The 19,997-nt window shown below is 40.3% G+C and overlaps 1 protein-coding gene across 2 annotated transcripts; it reads right to left on the bottom strand.

Annotated features, from left to right (window-relative positions):
* Positions 1 to 4,856: 4,856 nt before the first annotated feature.
* On the bottom strand, positions 4,857 to 19,399 carry SLC38A2 (solute carrier family 38 member 2). Of its 2 annotated transcripts, XM_061416366.1 has the most exons (16): positions 19,043 to 19,399; positions 17,711 to 17,908; positions 17,347 to 17,428; positions 17,083 to 17,198; positions 14,066 to 14,139; positions 13,879 to 13,971; positions 13,667 to 13,748; positions 12,183 to 12,265; positions 11,736 to 11,794; positions 11,477 to 11,644; positions 10,991 to 11,070; positions 10,776 to 10,876; positions 10,067 to 10,191; positions 9,560 to 9,704; positions 9,352 to 9,449; positions 4,857 to 7,866 (listed from the first exon to the last, which is right to left on the bottom strand). In XM_061416366.1, exons 2-16 carry the CDS (start codon positions 17,824 to 17,826, stop codon positions 7,768 to 7,770), a joined length of 1,521 nt encoding a protein of 506 aa, XP_061272350.1. In that variant the 5' UTR covers positions 17,827 to 17,908; positions 19,043 to 19,399; the 3' UTR covers positions 4,857 to 7,767. The 2 variants fall into 2 exon arrangements, with proteins under 2 accessions (XP_061272350.1, XP_061272351.1); XM_061416367.1 differs by lacking the exons at positions 17,083 to 17,198; positions 19,043 to 19,399 and having other exon boundaries at positions 17,711 to 17,802.
* Positions 19,400 to 19,997: the final 598 nt, after the last annotated feature.

The following is a 19,997-nucleotide window of genomic DNA, read 5'->3' as shown; positions in this document are numbered from 1 at the left end:
ACTCCTTTCAGGGAAAGTACTGTAAGTGGTTAGAAAGAATACTAAGGTCAGACATTTAGGAAGGGTGGGAGCAGAAGTGATATCTTTAAGAGCAGAGTGGAAATAAAAAGATAGGACAAGTAAACTGCCATCTCAGGAGAGTGGGTACTGATGACTCCAAGCTTTTGTTTTTCCTGAGATGAATTGGCTGATTTGAGGACAGAGTTGAACTGTTCATGAGAAGAGGGGACATGGTGTGCAACGAAGGGTGGACAGAGAAAATCTCTAGCTCATAGGACAGCCAGGCTGACCTGGGGGAAGCATATATCAAGTGGGATTTTATGAAGCTGCACACAGTGGCATGTGCAAGGTAAAAAGTCCCTTTACTATGTAATCCTCTGACATCCACACCCAGGCAATATTTAGTAAAACTTGCTTTGGGTCTTTCAGCCAGAGAAGGCAAATAATGCTGAAATTTGCAGCTTGATGGTTTAGAGGGAAAAAGACACTGTAAGTGTTTCATTTGGTGATTCACTAGAAGGACTCTTAAGACTCAGTAGCAGGTATTGCTCACTGCTAAGGGCTTCCTTGGTGGCTCAGATGGTAAAGAATCTGCCTGCAATGCAGGAAACCCGGGTCGATCTCTGGATCAGGAAGATCGCCTGGAATGGCCACTCCAGTATTCTTGCTTGGAGAATTCCATGGACAAAGGAGCCTGGGGGGCTGCAGTCCATGGGGTCCAAAAAAGTCGGACATGACTTAGCAACTAACACACACACAAGGGTTATTACAGGAAAGGAGACAGAGCAAATGCAACAGGAAAGAGAGACACAGCAGGGTATACCAGAGAGGACCATCATGGGCTTCCGAGACCTTTTTTGTCCGAGGTCACACAAGAATGCTTTTTGTTGTTGTTAGCACTCAACTATAGGGGCGTGTGTGGAATGTCTTTGTCTGGGGAAGTCCGAATGAGCCTCAAGTTCCAAGGCTTTTATGGGGGCTAGTCACATAGGCATATCCTGCTCTGCAACCAGGCTTAGCTATCAAAACTCAGAATTCCAATAATGACATCAGGCACACATCATAATCCTTGGTGTTTATAAAGCAACCTGAAAAGCCAATATAGGATGATCTGTTGCTTCAAGGGTTTGTAACAAAATCATCGATCATCACATAGAGAACATTTTGAGGGTAGCATTCCCAGGAGTTGGCCAAGGGTCACTCAGGGTTCCCTTAAATCAGGCTTGCAGTGTTATTGTTTTTCTCACAACATGTGGGGGACAACCTAATTTGACTAGGATTTGGAAAAGGATGTCGCAGCCACAGACTCACGTTGTAGAGGTTAAAGATGGCTTCTGCCACCTGGAGGCAGATCATAGGCTAGGCAAGAAAGCCTTCCAATTGGAGGCCTCTTGTTTTTGTTTTTTTTTGTTTATTTTTAATTTTAAAAAACGGTTTTATCAGAATTTAGTTGCTTTACCATGATTTTGTTTCTGATGTACAACAAAATGAATCAGCTATATATATACATATATCCCCTCCCTCCCACCCTCATCCCACTCCTCTAGGTCATCACAGAGCCTGGAGCTGAGCAACCTGTGCTATATAGCAGCTTCCTGCTAGCTAGCTATTTTAGATATGGTAGGGTATATATGGAGACCTCTTGTTAAAGATGACTGAACTCTATTTTTTAAGTCTAAGTGTTTAATTTCATGATACTAGCTATATTTATTTGGCAAGCATTTAGTAAAATTTTGAGCCTCACCTCGACTCTCAGCGACCCCATGGACTGCAGCCCACCAGGCTCCTCCGTCCATGGGATTTTCCAGGCAAGAGTACTGGAGTGGGGTGCCATTGCCTTCTCCGAAACTATGCTGCACAGGGCATATTTATTCATTCAACAATTATTTTCAGAATGTATGTACTATTTGCTAGACATTGTTGTGTTGGGGGTAAATTAATGAAAGCTCAGATGTCTGTTTCTATGAAGCGTACAAGTCTTGTGGGGGGAAATCAGAACAAATGTGATTTGAGGAAGCTATAATCTACTGAGTTTGGAGCAAAGTCATAAGAGAAGGCAGGTGCACTACCTGGAAGTCTAGAAAAAATAAATCCAAAGAAACTGGTTATTGGTGTCTGTGGGCTATTTTACTAGATCAGCCATTCGAATTTGTCTGGAACTGAGGTGTTTCCCAGGATGCAGGACTCTTTCTGTGAAAACTGTTCTCTCAGCCAGGGGGTGTCCTGCAGCCATGGCTCTGCTGTATTACCTGTTCACCTGACTAGAAATTAGGACCCATTATTAGCCAGTGTTTATCTCCAGAAGTTGGCTGGACAAGTTGCTCTGAATCTAACTGCATAGCCCCATCATGAAGTCTGCACACCTGTCATTGAGGTCTCTAGAATAAATCTAGCCTGTTTAACTTTTTATTCTGCAAGTTTCTTTTTTTTTTTTTAATTTTAATTGGAGGCTAATTACTTTACAATATTGTGGTGGGTTTTGCCATACATTCACATGAATCAGCCTTGGGTGTACATGTGTTCCCCATCCTGAACCTCCCTCCCACCTCCATCCCCATCTCATCCCTCAGGGTCATCCCAGTGCACCAGCCCTGAACACTCTTTCTCATGCATTGAACCTGGACTGGTGATCTGTTTCACATGATAATATACATGTTCCAATGCTAGTCTCTCAAATCATTCCACCCTCGCCTTCTCCCACAGAGTCCAAAAGTCTGTTCTTTACATCTGTGTCTATTTTCCTGTCTTGCATATAGGGTCATCGTTACCATCTTTCTAAATTCCATATATATGCGTTAATATACTGTATTGGTGTTTTTCTTTCTGGCTTACTTCACTCTGTATAATAGGCTCCAGTTTCATCCACCTCATTAGAATTTATTCAAATACATTCTTTTTAATAGCTGAGTAAGATTCCATTGTGTATATGTACCACAGCTTTCTTATCCATTCATCTGCCGATGGACATCTAGGTTGCTTCCATGTCCTGGCTATTGTGAACAGTGCTTCGATGAACATTGGGGTACACGTGTTTCTTTCAATTCTAGTTTCCTTGGTGTGTATTCCCAGCAGTGGGATTGCTGGGTCATATTAGCCTGTTTAACTTTTAATTTTCTGAGGTACCCCAATCTCCTTCTAAGAAGCTCACTGCCATTGTTTTTTTTCCAAGAAAGACAATTACTTCAAAATGAAGGGACAAAAGATTTTTTGCTAGATGTGTTATTGTTTCCATAGCTAAACTACTATTTTGATGCAGTCCAATGCAAATAGCAAATGGATATTTTAATGTTATTTTAAGAAAGTGATAAAAATGTGTTTCATATGAACCTCATAAAAGTTTCTAGAGGTCCAGTGGTGTGGCCCAGAGAAGGCAATGGCAACCCACTCCAGTGTTCTTGCTTAATCCCAGGGACAGCAGAGCCTGGTGGGCTGCCGTCTATAGGGTCTCACAGAGCCGGACACAACTGAAGCGACTTAGCAGCAGCAGCAGCAGCAGGGGTGTAGGCATGTCAAGCTCTTTCTTTTATAGGCATAACAGGACGGCCCCTTCTTCCCAATCCTGGCAGATTGACTCCATCAGGTTGTTCTTCTTAACAAGGCCACTCACTGCTCCAGTAGACAGCTGGTTTCCCACCTTTGACAGGAAGTCTCTGCCATCATTCTTGCTTATGTTAATTAAGTGGATCTTCTTTACTTTGTTGTCAGAAACTGAACTAAAATGAATTCTCTAGGTAAGAGTATTTCCAAGATGATCAACAGCTCTGGATTTTTCTGTTCCTTGGCTATTCCTCAAGCTTACTGGAAATATCTGGCTCTCTGTAGAGCTGAAATTTATCTCAAGTGACCCACGCACCAAATATATTTCAAATTTCAGATCAATAAACTGGCATCCAGAGTTCAGTATTTCTTAAAAATGAAATCATCTCACTAGATTTTAAAAATGGTGTGACTGAAAACTGGATTCTGTGAAAACCTGAGTCTGACACATTACCCCAGCCTCTTTCCATGGGCACGTTACTTGCACACAGTAGCTGTTCCATTAAAGCTTCTCGGGTGACTAGAAACTCTGCTAGTCCTTTGTTCTTGAGATGTTGCAAATTCTGCTGTACTTTCTAAACACAATTTCCTTCCCTCTTGCACAATGTTAGTAACCGAATATACATTTATTGCATTCAAGTTTCCCTTTGTCTTTGGAACCACTCCCTGGCACACCTGTTTTGGATATTTCACTTTCTAATCCTCAAGCTTTCAACCAACCAGCAGGCCACACCTGAGCTACAGTGTGTGTCAGTAAACTTCCTCAGTGTGCATCCCTCAGGTAACTTTCAGCTGGTCTGATCTCTCTCCAGCCATAACACTTCCTTTCCTTTACTGGAACTATTCCACAAGGGCTGAACTCATCTGACTTCTTCCCAGGCCTATTTCAGCACCCCTTATTTTACTTATGCATCAGAAATCACTTGGATACCTTTGTGGAGAAACAAACAAAAATTCCTAGGCTGCCCTCCAGACCCATGGAATCAGCCTACATAGGCACATGCTCCAGAAAACTTAATTCCCTTCAGGACCCTAGTTTTTGGACCTGGAGTCCCCAGATAGTGGCACATTAAAAAGCTCCCCAGGTGTGATTATGGTGCACTGTTTACTTACAGCAGGTTCAAGACTTGGTCCTCCAGATTAAAAAAAAATTTTTTTTTTCCATTCCTCCAAATACTTGGTACGCAAGCATTTTTGATGACCATTTTTGCTTCATCATAATCACTAACACTATATGAACCCCTACTAAGTGCTACCTTACTGTGCTTACAAAATACATAAGACACGACTTATCACTGCTTTAAATAAAACACTGCTGCTCAGGATTAAACATGTATTTATTTTAGTTCAGTTAAAACAAACATACAATGTTTCATTGAAACGGTGTAGCACTCTTTGCCAACAAGTCTTACTGGAATTGTTGGCCTCTATAACAGTACAGTGGGGATATTTACATTATATACAGAAAGCTTACCACATCCAGGTTCTCAAAGGTCTTCCACCACACTAGAGCACATTTGATTTCATTACATTAGATCATGTTTTAATGTGATGTTTTAATAGCTAATACATTTTGAAAGTTTAGACCTTATTTAAAATTTAAGAGTTCTGAACTTGCACCAAGTTTTCATGAGAAAAATGTGTTGTTCACATAGTCTGCTTATTGCAAATACAATTTTAACAGTATTTTAAATTTTCAGTGTTTACACAATTTGTCAATTTGTTTATTGAAATCTCTGTACAGGTACTTTTGGGACAATTCTTATAGATACATAATGTGAATTCATCAAAATGCAGTTAAGAAACTTATAAGGATATATACATTTCAACCCAAGACCCAAACCTGACATTATATACAACCTATTTACAAATACATATGGACAGACACTGTATGTACATAAGATTATCATAAATATTGAAAAATAGGTTAGCTTTAATGGATTAATGCTGTTCTATAAATAACATTAGTTATAACTGAAACATCCACGGAAGACAGCAATGCAAAATGAGGTGACAAGACAGTGGTTTTAATACTGAAGACTGCTCATTACTGGGAATTCACTGTTTAGGAACCTCCAGATAGACAAAGATAGCTCCAAGAAAATCATGCAATGAAATTTACCCTTGGCAGTTGATTTGGAACCTCAAAGAGCCAGGGGACTGGAGGAACCTTCCACATCGATTTTTTTTTTTCATTTCTTCCTGGTTGCCTCGGTATTTTCTCCCAAATAAAAGGATGTAAACTGTAGAGGTATTCCCAGGCAAGTCTTAAGTTACAAAACCAGCAATTCTTTCCAGGAATTCAAGCAGAAGTGCCAATTCTTGGTCTGAGCTAGAGGTGAGGTTCTGGATTCGAATGGAGTGCCAAAAGCCCAATTGAATGAAAGCAGTGCTGTAGAATCCGTCTTCTCACTGCCTTTCGAGATGGTCCCCACTTTCATTTTTGTAGAAACAAACAAAAATGGACCATTGGTTTCACCCAATGGAGCACTACAAGACGTCTTCCAGTTCAGTTCCACAAGGGTCTCTGACTACAGACACATCTTGTCTGCAACTGAGTCACATATAATACAAGAATGCGTAACAAAAATCATGTCTGCCACATTTCTGGCCCTTGCCTAAAACTAAAAATGTTAAGTTCAAGAGAACAACCTTACAGTCAGGTGACAAACTGATGATTCCATTATTTGCTTCCCTCAACCACTAATGGAATTATGTGTATTAGATTTTAGACATTATGCCTAATGAGCAAAGTACCACATTATTTAATAACATATTCACCATACACCATGACGTACAATAAATGTGCTCTTAAAGCCAAGTAATTGTTTCACTTCTAACTGGGATTGAAATGGAAGGGTGATCATGCAGTCGGACCAATAGTTACACTCAGGTTGCACTGTTTTCCCTAGCTAACCATTTGTTGGATGTAAACAAGTAATTCTACATTGTACAAGAATGAGATGACAATGCAGTGCACGTGAGTTTTTTTAAAAAGCTTACTGCATGAGAAACCCAGTGGCCTATATGAAGAGAACTTATAGCAAATATAGGTGTAACCTATGGATTAATTAGACCTCTACTGTAGACAAAACATGAACACAACTAAACCATACATTGTCAAGTAATTCACACTTCCATAGCAGATGAGCCATATGAAAAGTTGTACTCTCTGGATAGAACAGTTTTGGCCTACAGCCATCAAATGCCCATTTTCCACTTTTGGAAGCAATGCCAAAAAAGGGCTGGCCCAAAAAAATCCAGAGCTGTCAACCCAACTCTGGAGGCAGATGCAACTGAATAAACCCTGTTTTACCCAATTGCACTATTTGGTACCTCAAAATTAGTTATTTTATTTCCCACAGAAATACCTGCATTATCTTCCATTCTAATAGACTGAAGCCATAAATATTTCAGAGTCTAAATGAACAAAAATATTTGGGGACAGAGAAGAAAAGTGATGAACAGAGTTCACCTGATTTGGTGTAGCCACAATCAACCAATTGTCTTTAAAGGTAAAGTCTGAATGGAAAATGCTCCTAATTACAGTGTAATTTTTCATTATATCATTTCCTCTAAAAATTATTTTGGATTAAAAAAAAGTATTTGGCTTAGTATGCCTACAAAAAGGCAAATCATTTCATAATACTAGTAGTAATTGTTTTTAAGTAACAATGATTTTTTTCATGGAATTCACTGACAACTGCTTTTGGATAAAGTTCAAAAAAAGCAATTTTTAAAAAATAAAATAGTGCTTCTGAGGTCTTTGAATATTTTTGGTACAAAAAAATAATAGTGTTTTTCTCAATGGTTATTTCAATACTTTGCTGTAAATTAAAAAGAATTATTTCTCACATCGAATGGTTCCATTAGGCACATTCAAGTAAAATCATAAAATATCCAAGTTAAACAATGACACAGCCAAACATGTGGCTTGATTAAAGTTAAGAGTTCGTCCATTCTCTGGAATGGAATAAAATTGTCACTTCCGTTAACCCGAGACTCGTGGTTTGGTGTTAATATCCATTTCTACCATACAGAATAGTTTCTTTAAGAACAAAACAAAACAAAACAAGAGTTCACTTATTCTGCACTCAGAAGAACCAGCGAGGAATCTGCACTTCAAAAGGAAGTGAAACTGAAAATATTAGGTGAAATTTCATAGTAGTTGAGAGCTGTAGACTCAACACTGGCATCAAATGGACTACTGTGGAGTTTTAGAGGTGGTGGTTAATGGCCACCTCCCGGGGCATTGTGGACCCAATCCAACACAATCAAGGCCATGCTTCCGGTCATCACCACTATGCCACTGAGCAGAAAGAACATAGCCTGCAATGAGCACAGAGAAAATGGATTAGCAAGCAGCAACACATATATGCTAAATATTCTTCTACTTTTAAAAACTAGGCTTATAGATTCTAAAGGGGCTCCCAGGTGGCGCTAGTGGTAAAGAACCCGCTTGCCAATGCAGGAGACACAAGAGATGTGGGTTTGATTCCTGGGTTGGGAAGATCCCCTCGAGTAGGAAATGGCAACCTACTCCAGTACTCTTGCCTGGAGAAATCCACGAACACAGGATTTGCACTAGTGAGCAATAGTCAGTTGGTCCCAAAGAGTTGGACAGGACTCAGTGAATTAGCACATACAATAAATTCCTAAAAGTATGTCTGTATTATTTCACAGAGCTACAGTTTAGCTCACTAAACTGTCTTGAACCATCAAAGTTAAGTAAGGAAAGTCGCTCAGTTGTGTCCAACTCTTTGTGAGCCCATGGACTGTAGCCTTCCAGGCTCCTCCGTTCATGGGATTTTCCAGGCAAGAATACTGGAGCGGGTTGCCATTTCCTTCTCCAAGGGATCTTCCTGACCCAGGGATCGAACCCAGGTCTCCTGCATTGCAGGAAGACTATGATCTGAGCCGCAAGGGAAGCCACTGAATGATCAAGGGGTTATCCATAGAATACTAAGTTACTGTATCTTTAAAATCTTTTCAAACTTTCCCTTCTCATTCCTTTGTATCAAAAGAAAAAGTAAATAATCTTCTTTACTAAGTAAACTATTGCACGCAACAAAATTGGACTGGTATTTTTGCATTTTTGAAAGGGAAAAATCTTAACTTTTAAAATCAAATCTAAGTTATCTTAAAAATGTAGCCCAAGCTAAAGCTGGAAGTTTTTCTAAGAGACATGAGTAGGTCAACTCTAATTTTACTCTTCAATTATTGCACCAGATATTTTGAGTAAAACAAGATAACGGTTGTTGGTTCATAAGCATTTCTAGTACTTCAGTCAGACAACAGTTGTGGGAAAAAAGGACTGAAATGCAGTCTTCCTTCTTCTAAGTATCCCCACCAGGATCATTTGTGGTTAACATATCATAATCTTTGCAAAATCAGTTGTTACTATACTTTATAGTGTAATAACCCCCTGACCCCACTTGAGCTTTGCTTTGAAAATGGTTAGTCTCATTTGACTAAATACTCCATTTTTATTCTCTTTTATACACTCCAGGCCCATTTAAGTGCCTGCCACACAGCAGGTGGTCAAGGTTATACTTTTAACCTCTATTCCTATTTCTAAAGTATCTAGTAACTTTCTTGCAATAAACTTAAGAATACATACCAGAAGGCAAACCATGTCTCCCCTCCCCTCCTCCCCCATTCTTCCATCTGTGAAGTACACATTTATAGGTATATTTATTAGAAACTTAAAATGAAACTACAACAAATGACATTTAGGAGACTAAAATTACAATCAGTTGAGGAACTTCTGGCATTAGATTATTATTATTCTTATGGTCATAAACTCTCACTCACCCCAATCTTTTGTACAGACTTCATAGGTTCTTTCTTCACTAACTTGATATAGAATGCAGATGGAAGAATAAAAATCAACATAGCAGCTGCAGATGCACCTGTAAAAACAGCATTGACTATTTCTTAAGAATTCAATGAATCACTTGCTATTCCTTCAACTTTAAAACTCCTGATAATTCAATCAACTTTGATACTTCCCAAAACTTACCAATGAAACCAAAGATATCCCTAATATTTGGTACAAAGATGACAAGCAAATTGGTAAACACCAAGATAGACACTGTAATGACACTATGACGCCACCAACTGAACTCTTTCGATGCACACAGCAAATGAGTTATGGAACTCCGGATCTGCAAAAAATAAGTGAATAAATCAAAACTGCAGCTTTAATCAATGAAAAAGAGCTACAAACAACAGGAACTACACCTAAACAAGTAGCTATTTAAATACTCAAAGTGTACCCCTCCTCTACTGCTCTTTTCCTAAACATCTAAGCATTAGAAAGATTATATCCTGAATTATGGGAAAAGATCCCAAGATGTATTTTAAAGATGGACAAAACATTAACAACAACAACAAAAAAAACCTTTCAAAACCAAAAACCCTTGATACTGCTGTAGTAGTGTTTTTCTTCTTAGAGAACACAAAAATCTCACAAATCTTCATGTCTAACAACTCATTCCTACTGAAAAGAGAGCAGGTGATCACTTACTGGGAAAATGACAACAGGTACTGTCAGGGTGACAGCCACCAACACAGCCAAACGGACAATGAGAAGCAGAATATCAGTTTCCATGACAGAAGAGTAGGTATGAAGCAATTCTGACTCAACGTGTCCTATAGAGAAAGACAAAAAAAGAAAAAACGCTTCATGTGTGTTGTTTTCTCTGAAGATTAGTTAGAAAAATCTAACTTACAGCTATTATCTGCACCAAAGTTATTAGCTACTCACAAAACGACTATAAACTAAGAGGCTAATAAGATTAATTTGGAATTAGGGTTAATGCAATTAAAATAACATTGAAGAAAAATTTTTCTAAATACCTAGGAGAGATTTAGCCACATGACCCCCATTAAAAACAACAGGAGCTAAATAGCTAAATCCCAGGGTTTGGCTTACAGTCTGCATGTGTGTTGTATAATCTGAAGGGAACGGGAGAGGAGAGCCAGGATGAACCTAGATACAGGCACATCACATATAAAAATGCCATCATATGGCTAATGGTGGATTTTGGAGCCTGTTCTCTAGAAATTACTGATTCAATATACACTACAGGAAATTCTAAACTCTAGGTTCAATTGCTCATCACAAATATGAAATATACTGAAACAGACTGAGCATTTAAAGTGACAGAACTATACATACAAAGTATGAACTTCATTTCATTAATTGTCCTTTTTGTAAACTAGACATTATTTACCGTAAAATGTCAGGTATCCAAAGAGGGCAGCAAGCAGGTACATGAGAAACATAGCAAAAAAGGAAATCTTGGACACATTCATCATTCTTCGACGGCTGCGGCTGCACAAATTCAAAGGAAAATATACATGCATATTATAGCCGTAGTTGTAGCAGCAATCTAGTATTTTTCCAGCTTTTCCAATTAATTTATATAAAAGTTGCTAAAGCACTCACCCTTTAAGCTCTTCATAAATAGGAAGAATAGCAGGATGACAGACAAATGAAAAGGTCAGAATTGGCACAGCGTAGACAGTCTGCAAAAAAATGTGAAACCCTTCTTAACATCCTGATGTAACAAACTCATGCGATATCACAGTCCTGCAACCTACATTTTATACTCATTAATCTTAGAAATCAAAGCTTAAAATGTTTTCTTGCCTAATTAGCTCTTCTAATTTGTTCACTAGGTGTGACCAATATTCTTACTTCTGAATGTGGCAGTTACTAAGATGAGATGATCTTCTCATCTTTCAATCTACTTTAAGATACAAACCAACACTTTCTTCTCAGTCCTCAATAATGAACTAATAACCACGCTTCCTAAAGAGGAAGCTACTACCTCACCTCCCTTTACCTTGGGAGTGTTAAAACTTCCAGTGGGTTGTTTTCCCTATTTTCTTCCCCAAAATCTTTCTTTGAAAACAAAATGATTATAGTTACCTGTGAGTTGAAGATAAAATAACGTGGTTGGCAAGAATCACTTTCAGTCCTATTAAAACCCATATCAGGTAGAAAAGTTGCTGGCTGTGTTAAGCTGCTGTTTACTGTTTCATTAACTAGAAAAGCAATTTCCGCAGGACAAGAAATCTGAAATTTCTTGAAAATCACCTGAAAATATATTATTTTGCATTTGTTAGAATGAATAATGTGACAGGGCTTAGAAAAAGAATCTTTAGCTTTAAAGAAAAATTATACCTACCACAATCAGAAAGAACATCATACACAGCAAGGAAAGGCCACTGGTATATCCCAAATATCCTACAAGGAGGAAAAAACATGGGATTCATTTACTAAATCAGGTTTAGGGCAAATATGACTCAATTCTGTTTCTAAGACTTCAGTGTGGACACATGAAATTTCTAATTCTTATACAGCAAGACGCAGAATTACTTAAAAATACTTGTTATTAACTAAATCGGTAACAACTATCCCTTTTGCATTTTTTATAAAGCACAAGATGTTCTAAATGGCAACCAAGTGCTTGGGCCTTTTGGTAGAATTTCTTGAAGACTGGCAAGTTACGAATGCGATTCTCAAAGGTATGTTTTTGGGGTTCTTTAACTCAGCCTTCATTATTTTCTATTAAGAGAAAGCCAACTAGTTGGTGGAGCTCATTTCAATTCTCTTTAGAGATGGATTTGCTCACCTAAATTCCTCAACAGTGACAAGGGAAGAATGAGCACCAGTGATACCAGCAGAACCAAATAGTCACCGTTCAGATACCACAATCTGAATGAAAGAAAAGAAAACCAAGGTCACAACCAGTCATAAATATCCTCAGAATAACATATATTTCTTCTCACAGGGCTCATTTTACACTTAAAAAAAAAAAAGAGAGAGAGAGAGACAGACAGGTTGGAAAGAGTTATCACTTATTCAAAAAGCCCACAAAGGCAGGAACAGCTTTCTAACTTAGTGTGCACAATGAATATTCACTCAGGTTAGAAATGGGGTCTGCAACAGTATCACTTTTATCCCACTGTTTGCTCTGGGAAGGCTGCCAGCTGCTTCATAACATAAAATGCTTCTTAAAGGCTTGATACTAACAGAGGGAACAAAGCGGCATTGTTAAGCCAGTTAATCTTATCTTTAAGCATTTTTAGAAAATTGTACACCAACTTTGTCATAGCTTTAGCTCACATTTTTTAAATGCTGGAAACAAGGAAATTTTAAAACAAGTTACTATCAGACATTTGTTAGCAAATGTACTTACTAAACATTTCAACACGGAAATTTTTTCACAGTTCGATAAAATACATAGGCAAAAAACAAACAACAAAACCCAGTCCCCTCCAAACAAGAGCTTATTTCAGGCTGTCAAGAGTATGTGACACCTTGACCCACCTTGACTCCAACAGTAAAAAGATCCCTTCTGAACTCAGAGAAAATGTTATGCACCTCTCTAAAAGTTTTAGCAATGTTTTTTCCTTTTTAGGTAATCAACTATACCTTGCTTTAAATCACTTATTTTCAAATTCTAATTGCCCTGTCAATTCTAACTCAGCTCACTTTAGCAATAAAGACCCCCCACAGAAAACTAACATTTAAAGACCAGCTTATTAGGTTTCAAATGCTGCAGAGATAACCACACTTTTCTGTTTTGAGATATGAGCTGCATGTAAGCAGGGAAGTACATTATCCCTCCTCATGTTTACTTTAGATAAAAACCTGTTAGTCTGCTCGGATGAGTAACTCTGCTGGAAGGACAAGGTTTCTACAGCATGGCCATACATTTTCTGGTATTCTGCATTTTCAACAGATTTTCCAATTCACAAAAATCAGACAGGGATTGATTTTTAATGTAATTCAAAATGTTAGTCCTAACTTAGGTTGGGGTATAAGTTATTCAACTGAATCTTCTGGGGACAGAGAAACTAAGTAGTTTCAGAAAACCTGTTTACATACATACATACATTTGAAATTTGTTATTCAGTTAGCTATCTAGCCACTATCTTGGCCTTTCCTTTGTGAAGTTCAAATCAGTTTCTGGCGGACTTCTTGGTCACTTTCAACAGGAATATTAACAAAAAATAATTTACTGATAATCATTTTGTATCCAACTTTGATAAAATGTATCTAATCATTTTAGACTGCAATTGTTTCTTATGAGTAACCTTACTTAGCACCTACCCATTTGTATCTTCAATGTTCATTAATGCCTGGATCACCAAAGGTAACTCATATTTCACTATGAAGAGGTAGCTTGACATAGCTGGAGGAAAACAAAATTATACCATTACAAGTGCAAAATGTTGCATGTGACACCAAAAATAGCGTGTCACCACTCTCTGCTACATAAAGAGCAAAAACCTATACCCAAATCATCTTTTAAAAACTCTTACCTCCAATGTTCTGCATTGTAATGGATCCAGATGCTGTGAGCTTCCCAACCATTCCAAATGCTTTATGTCCCAGCTGTTCATATAATAAAGACCCTATAATTTAATTTAAAGAACACAGATGCATGAAGGGAGATAAAGAAAATCATGATAGGCATAATTGTTTTAGAAATACAGAGTGCTACCATACCTCCTTCATTGGCAGTCTTCAGAAGGAGATGAACAGAATACAGGGAAAATATTGACACAAATGTCAACAGAATTCTGATGAGAGAAGAAAAAGGTACAGGGTTATACATAAGCACGTTTATACTTAAAAGACGATTCTTTTTGACTCTATTTAAACATTAAATACAAAACCTGTCCTAATATTTTTGCTAGACAGAATGACCCCAATGATGTGTGTTCACTCTTCTGGCTAGCGTGTCAACAAGCTCTTACCTGGCCCTAAACATGACTGCATCATGTCTCAGGTAATAGCTCTACAGTACTGGTTATGAACAGGGTCCACCCACTGAACCAAAGGTGCTGGGAGACACTGGAAAGATTAACTTTCCAGTGGTAGAGTTATAAGACTTATATTCTGATTCTGCTACCATGGTAATTAGTTATGTACTTGCTACTTCTTTGTGTTGTAAAAGTTCCTATACCTATAAAACGCTTTTAACATTTGCCAGTTACTTGGGAAATCCAATTGAGACAAGTTCAGGAAAGGTCTGGAGTTCCCTTGAACCATATAGGTAAGCATAGGAATGGGACTATATAAAGGAAGGAGGGATGATACATGCTAAGTGTCAGGGACAGCTTTACAAAAAACTGTCATCAGTTATTTGTAAAATTGATGGGTGTCATCAGCACACATCAGAGGAGTAACTACTGAGAAGATGTACTATACTGTGCCCCATGGTATGGAAGACAAGCCCAGCACTGTCACAAAGTTAAACAATGTCTGTGTGAGAACAAGCAATCTATCAGCGAGACTGGGCTGTCTCCTCCCTCAGTCCTTTCGCTTGGATGGAACAGGAGAAAAAAAAAGAATAGAGAAGAACTAAAAGGTTCTCTACTCAGTCACTAAGTTTTCCTTTAGGGCACACATTGTCTCTCATTCCAGCTTTCCTTTCCTCCCCACCAGGCAAGCCGAGAAAAACAAATTTCTTTTTATTAAAATGAGCCAACAACAACAACAAAAAATCAAAACAGGGAAACTCATAGAAGACTCTGCAAATAAGATGACAGTCACATTTTCCAAATTCTGAAATGGCAAACTGAATAAAGTACCATTTAAGGTCTGGCAAAGAAATAGATGTCTGTTAGTTAAACATAGCTGGTGGCATTAAGCTGCCGTTCCAATGCCAAAAGTTTAACGGTGTCTAATCTGCAGTGGCAATGACACCATCAGCCTCATCGCTAACTGAACAAAGCATGGCTTAATCAAAAACAATGTTGAAAGTGTGCTAACAAACTCAGTCCCTCTTTTACACAGAGAAGACAACGAGGAATGAACAGACTCCATAACCTTTGAGGTCACTTTCAATCTCAAGACTGGGTCTTCTTTATAGGGTAAGCTACAGAGTTGTTTAACCAGATGAGGGCAGCCACGAGGCTTTTGGACCATTTACCTTTATACCTCGACATATACCGTGTAAAACAGTGACGGATTTAAAACTCACTTTAGCGTTTGTGATATTATTTAGCCATTTATTGAATAATCAAACATTCAAACACTACTAAAGTATAAATAATTTCAAAAGTGCAAGGGTACATATCAGAATTCTGAGTTCCTTTATGAAACAAAGGTAGCATTTTACCTCATGTAAATTCTGCACCACAACCACACTGGAAGCATTTAAAAATTGCCTCTGGTTTTTACATGAAGAGTTAGGAAGGGTTTCAAACATTTAACAATGATGCCATTCAAATACCCCACTAAAAACTTTGAAAACTCTGGGGTTCTTTCTATGTAAATTCCTGGCTCTTGGTCTTAGACCTCAAAAAGCCTCATGGTTGATGAAGCATGGTGAGTGAATCCTAGCTTCCAGTGCTCAAAGCCACACTTAACACATGTGGAATTTCACCACAAAGCAGAGTTTTGCAAAGGCTTGCTTTTCTTTTGATGAACATTCTCTTCTGCTAGAAAAAAATAACTTGAGTAGAGGCACCAGTCAGCTAACTAAAATAAGACTGTAGCAAAGAGCGAATTCCATGCTCTGTGTATACGTAGTTTCCTTGTCTGCACAGTAAATCACCCTAAAAAGAAAGTGCCTTAGCCAGGAGTCCACTGTAGCCCAATCTTAGGAACAACGATACAAACATCGCGGAAACATATACTCAAAATCACAGGTATTTTTCTTTTATGCTTTTTTCCTGGAAATAAGGTCCATAGTTTTATATTCTCCAAGAGTCAGTGACCCTAAAATGGTTAAAAAGCACTGTTTGAAAGTCTTCTCCTGCTCCGAAATCCTATTCTACGTATTCACAGGGAAAAGCACAGGGAGTAACTAATTCTAACTAGACAACTAAGGAAAAAAAAAAAAACCAAAGCAATTCAAAGCAGATATTTTTTAAAGTAGTCACATTTTGTTGTGGTAATCACACAGACATGGATTTAAAAAAAAAAAAAAAAACCCAAAAAATTGAGACCAAAAAAAAAATATATATATATATATATCACATATGGGTTATTTTTCGGTGTCCAGAAAATTACGACTCACTTTTCTTAAACATGTTCTAGGTTAGACAAATACCATCACACCCTATATATTAAAAAAAATAAGTTGTTTTCCTTATGTACATAAGAGGCCACAGGTCCTTGGGGAAACTGTCAATTTACTAAACGGAGTTGAAGGTACCATGCTTTTTAAGTATTTCTTGCTTCAGAGTTTGCCAGAGTAAAAATTTTACCCTGGATCCATCCACAGTTCTTTATAAATACCCAATCCCTATTCAACTTTATTCCCTCCGACTCAAAGACTTTTCGGATTATTAGTTTTAAGAGTTGTCCTAATTTTCCCTACCTAATTGACTTTTTTGGTATCATGCAGTTATGTAGCAGAATAAAGAGATTATTGGATTTCTCACATTTTAAATTTTAAGCAAATGATTAAGTCAATTACTGCAACTGTAAATTCAGTCTCTGGAGCCAAAATATATGCTGTATCATCATATTAACTGCCCTGCGTGGCAGACTCACTACTTACACATACTTACATAAAAAGAGCAATTCCAGTATTAGCCATGGCATAAGAAAGCCCAAGGATTCCACTGCCCACAATCGCATTGCTCAGATTAAATACTGACATTCCAAAGGAAGTAGTACCTGGATGCTACATAGAGGGAAAAGGATAACCAAACATATAACAATAATTAAATGGAGAAAACCAGCTTTGGGCAAGTTAGACTTGAAATCTAAAAATAAAACTATTCTTTTACTCCATAAAGCCACAGAAACACAAATGATTATTTTTAACTTACAAAGTCAGTTTCATACTTCTTCTTCCCCAAATTCGATTCAAGTAAAAAGTTCTGGTTTTCAGGATCTACATCGGCATAATGGCTACAAAACAGAAAAACAAAAAAAATCCTAAATTGGTTGAAATACACAAAGGAATGCTTCAACACAAAACGCCCCCGCGTTTAGCTGTCACATATTTTAAATGCATATTAAGTAGTAGTCGACTTTCACACGACCTGAAGGCGTGTTCCCATACAACAACCAGATAATGTTCCAGAGATTACACGCTGTCTCCAAATGCTACAATAATTTTAAGCAACAGAATTCTACGTAAAGAACTTCCGATGCACACAAGCCGTTTTTAAAAACGCACACATCTCCCACCTTTTCAGAGCAGCTTGTTTGGTGGGGTAGGAGTAGTTGAAGTCGCTGTTGGAACTATAGCTGCTGCTGTCCTCATCTGGGGAAATATTGAACCTTCCCATTTCAGCTTTCTTCATGTTGGGCAGCGGGAGGAATCGGACGCTGAGTGTAGTGCTGGGTTCCTTTTGTCCTTGGAGACGCACGAGCCCGCGCGGCTGCCTGTGAAGGTAGAGGCGGCGCGTCAGGACTGCAGAGCCCGCCCTGGTCACGTGACACCGCCGGGAGGCGCAGCGCGGCTGATTCATCCCCCGCCAGGCGAGTGGAAAAGTACCAGCCGAGCGCGAGGGGCGGGGGCGCGCGCCGAGGGGCGGAAAAGTACAGACCGCGAAGCCGCCGAGAACAAAGATAGTCCCACCGCAACGCTGCGCCCGCTGAAGCCCGCGCCTTCCGGGACCCTAAGGACCCTCTCCCGCGCAATTTAACGTTTTGCCCTCTCTATTAGCCCAAGTTTTACGAAAGGGGCGTGGGGGGGAGCTCTGTTTCGCTTTTCCCGCAGCCTCCTTGGTCGTGCACAGGCACGCAGGGCACACATCCCATCCAGATATTTGGCTAGGTGTGCATTGCATGTAGCCCAGGCACACAGCTCCCCGTTTCCAGCATTTACAATAGCAATGCCGCGTAATCCTTTCACGCCTGGAGCCCCCAGATGGGGAATTGCCTCTGCGGCAGACAGACTCGAAGGGGGCGTTAGGCGGACACGAGTTTTATCCCGAGAAGAGGAGCAGAGGGCGCGCAGAGAACCGAGGGTTTGTTTACACGCGCACGCCCGTGCCCTCGAGCACACCCGTCCACTGGCATTTGACTCCCAAGCTCTTCGCCCGGCCGGCCCCTCCTATGCCCGGAAAGGAAACTGATGCAATATCGATCGCCGATTGTCAAATGTGCCCGGTATGTCTTCCCCAATCGTGGCCTCTGCTACATTAAAAGCTCGAACCCACATCCGCCCTCCCCCAAATTCCAAGACCCCTGATTTAATTGTTTTTATTAAATCAGTCACCAGACTTGTCGCAGTGGAACCGCGGGCCTGGCTGGCTTCCCCTCCCCCTAACGGGAAGATGCGGCTCCGATCTGGGCGGGCACACGGCCCCCGCGCCGCGCCCCTCCCCCGCCCATAAGAGGACAGTGACCCCCGCTGCAGGCCGGGATAGCAGACTGGCCAGCAAACCGAAAACGCCCTCCCCGGGAAGAAACGACACCCACAGCTGCCTTCCCGCCGCGGCCCCTCCCGGACGCCCCTCCCCCACTCCCGCCCGGCCCCCGCGGCTTTTGCACAGACGCCCCCGCGCGTGTTACCTTGGTGGTCTGGGTTCCTGTATCCCGGAAACAACACGCAAAAGACTTCGGTGAGTTTTTCTCAGTCAACAAAAATCATAAAGAAAAATAGAACAAAACGAAAAACCCAACAAGAGCCAGGAAAAGAATTTTAATTAAACAAGAAAATGGCAAGTTGCCGCCCCAATCGTCCGGCGTCCGCCGTCTGAAGGGAAAGGCGCGAGTGTGCGGAGCGCGTGGTCGGGCTGCTGGCGGCGGTGCGAGAAAAGCGCTCCGGGACGGCAGCGACGCGCGGCTCTGAGGCAGCGGGGCGAGCGGTGGGTTTTAGCGGGAGGACGCGTCAATGGGCGGGGCCCCAGCCTCCCGAGCTTGCTTTTTTGTATATCAACACTACCTGGGCTCCGCCCCCGGCCAGCCTGGGCCCGCGAGGCTCCGCCCAGCCCCCCGCCCCGCCCCCTGCCCCCCCTGCCTCCCTGCCCCACTGCGCCCCTCCGGGGTGGCGGAATCAAGCAGCCTAGCCCCGCCTGCTTCCTCCCCTGCTCCTTCCAGGCTAACTCCACTCTGCTGACTCTGGTCAGCTTGAAAGACCCCCTCCCCTCGCCCGTGCTTTCCCCTGTCTGTCCCTTTCAGCCCAGACTGGTGCCAAATATGCTCTTTCTCCAAATATGCTCGTGTCCGAGTTACCAGCAGGCTTTCCTTTCTCCTCTAGGCTCTTTGGGGACACATCCCGCCCATCCAGTGCTTTTCTGCATGTTATTTTTATGATTTACAGGGGGATTTTCTCTCGCACTCTTGGGCCAACGGAGCAACGTAGTCTCCATGGTAGGTTTCTGTTCTCGTTCTTTCTTCTCGTTCCTAGACCTGCTTTCATTCTTCAGAACAAGCCTGATTAGGTCGGTTGGCAGCTCCATATCGGGATATCCTTTTTGTACAGAGACGGAAAACCCTATGAAGTGTAAAGCGACATCCTGCCCAG

This window comes from Bos javanicus, chromosome 5, assembly GCF_032452875.1.
Source record: "Bos javanicus breed banteng chromosome 5, ARS-OSU_banteng_1.0, whole genome shotgun sequence".
NCBI lineage: Eukaryota > Metazoa > Chordata > Mammalia > Artiodactyla > Bovidae > Bos > Bos javanicus.
This window is presented reverse-complemented; position numbering and strand designations above follow the sequence as displayed.

Bases quoted from the DNA above. Each gene is read 5' to 3' on its own strand.
- SLC38A2 (XM_061416366.1), bottom strand. From the start codon at position 17,826: ATGAAGAAAGCTGAAATGGGAAGGTTCAATATTTCCCCAGATGAGGAC. The intron at 11,645-11,735 runs GTAGGTATAATT...ATATATTTTCAG, and splicing joins TGATGTTCTTTCTGATTGTG to GTGATTTTCAAGAAATTTCA. The intron at 9,705-10,066 runs GTAAGTGATCAC...TATTTTTTGCAG, and splicing joins TACCTGTTGTCATTTTCCCA to ATCCGGAGTTCCATAACTCA.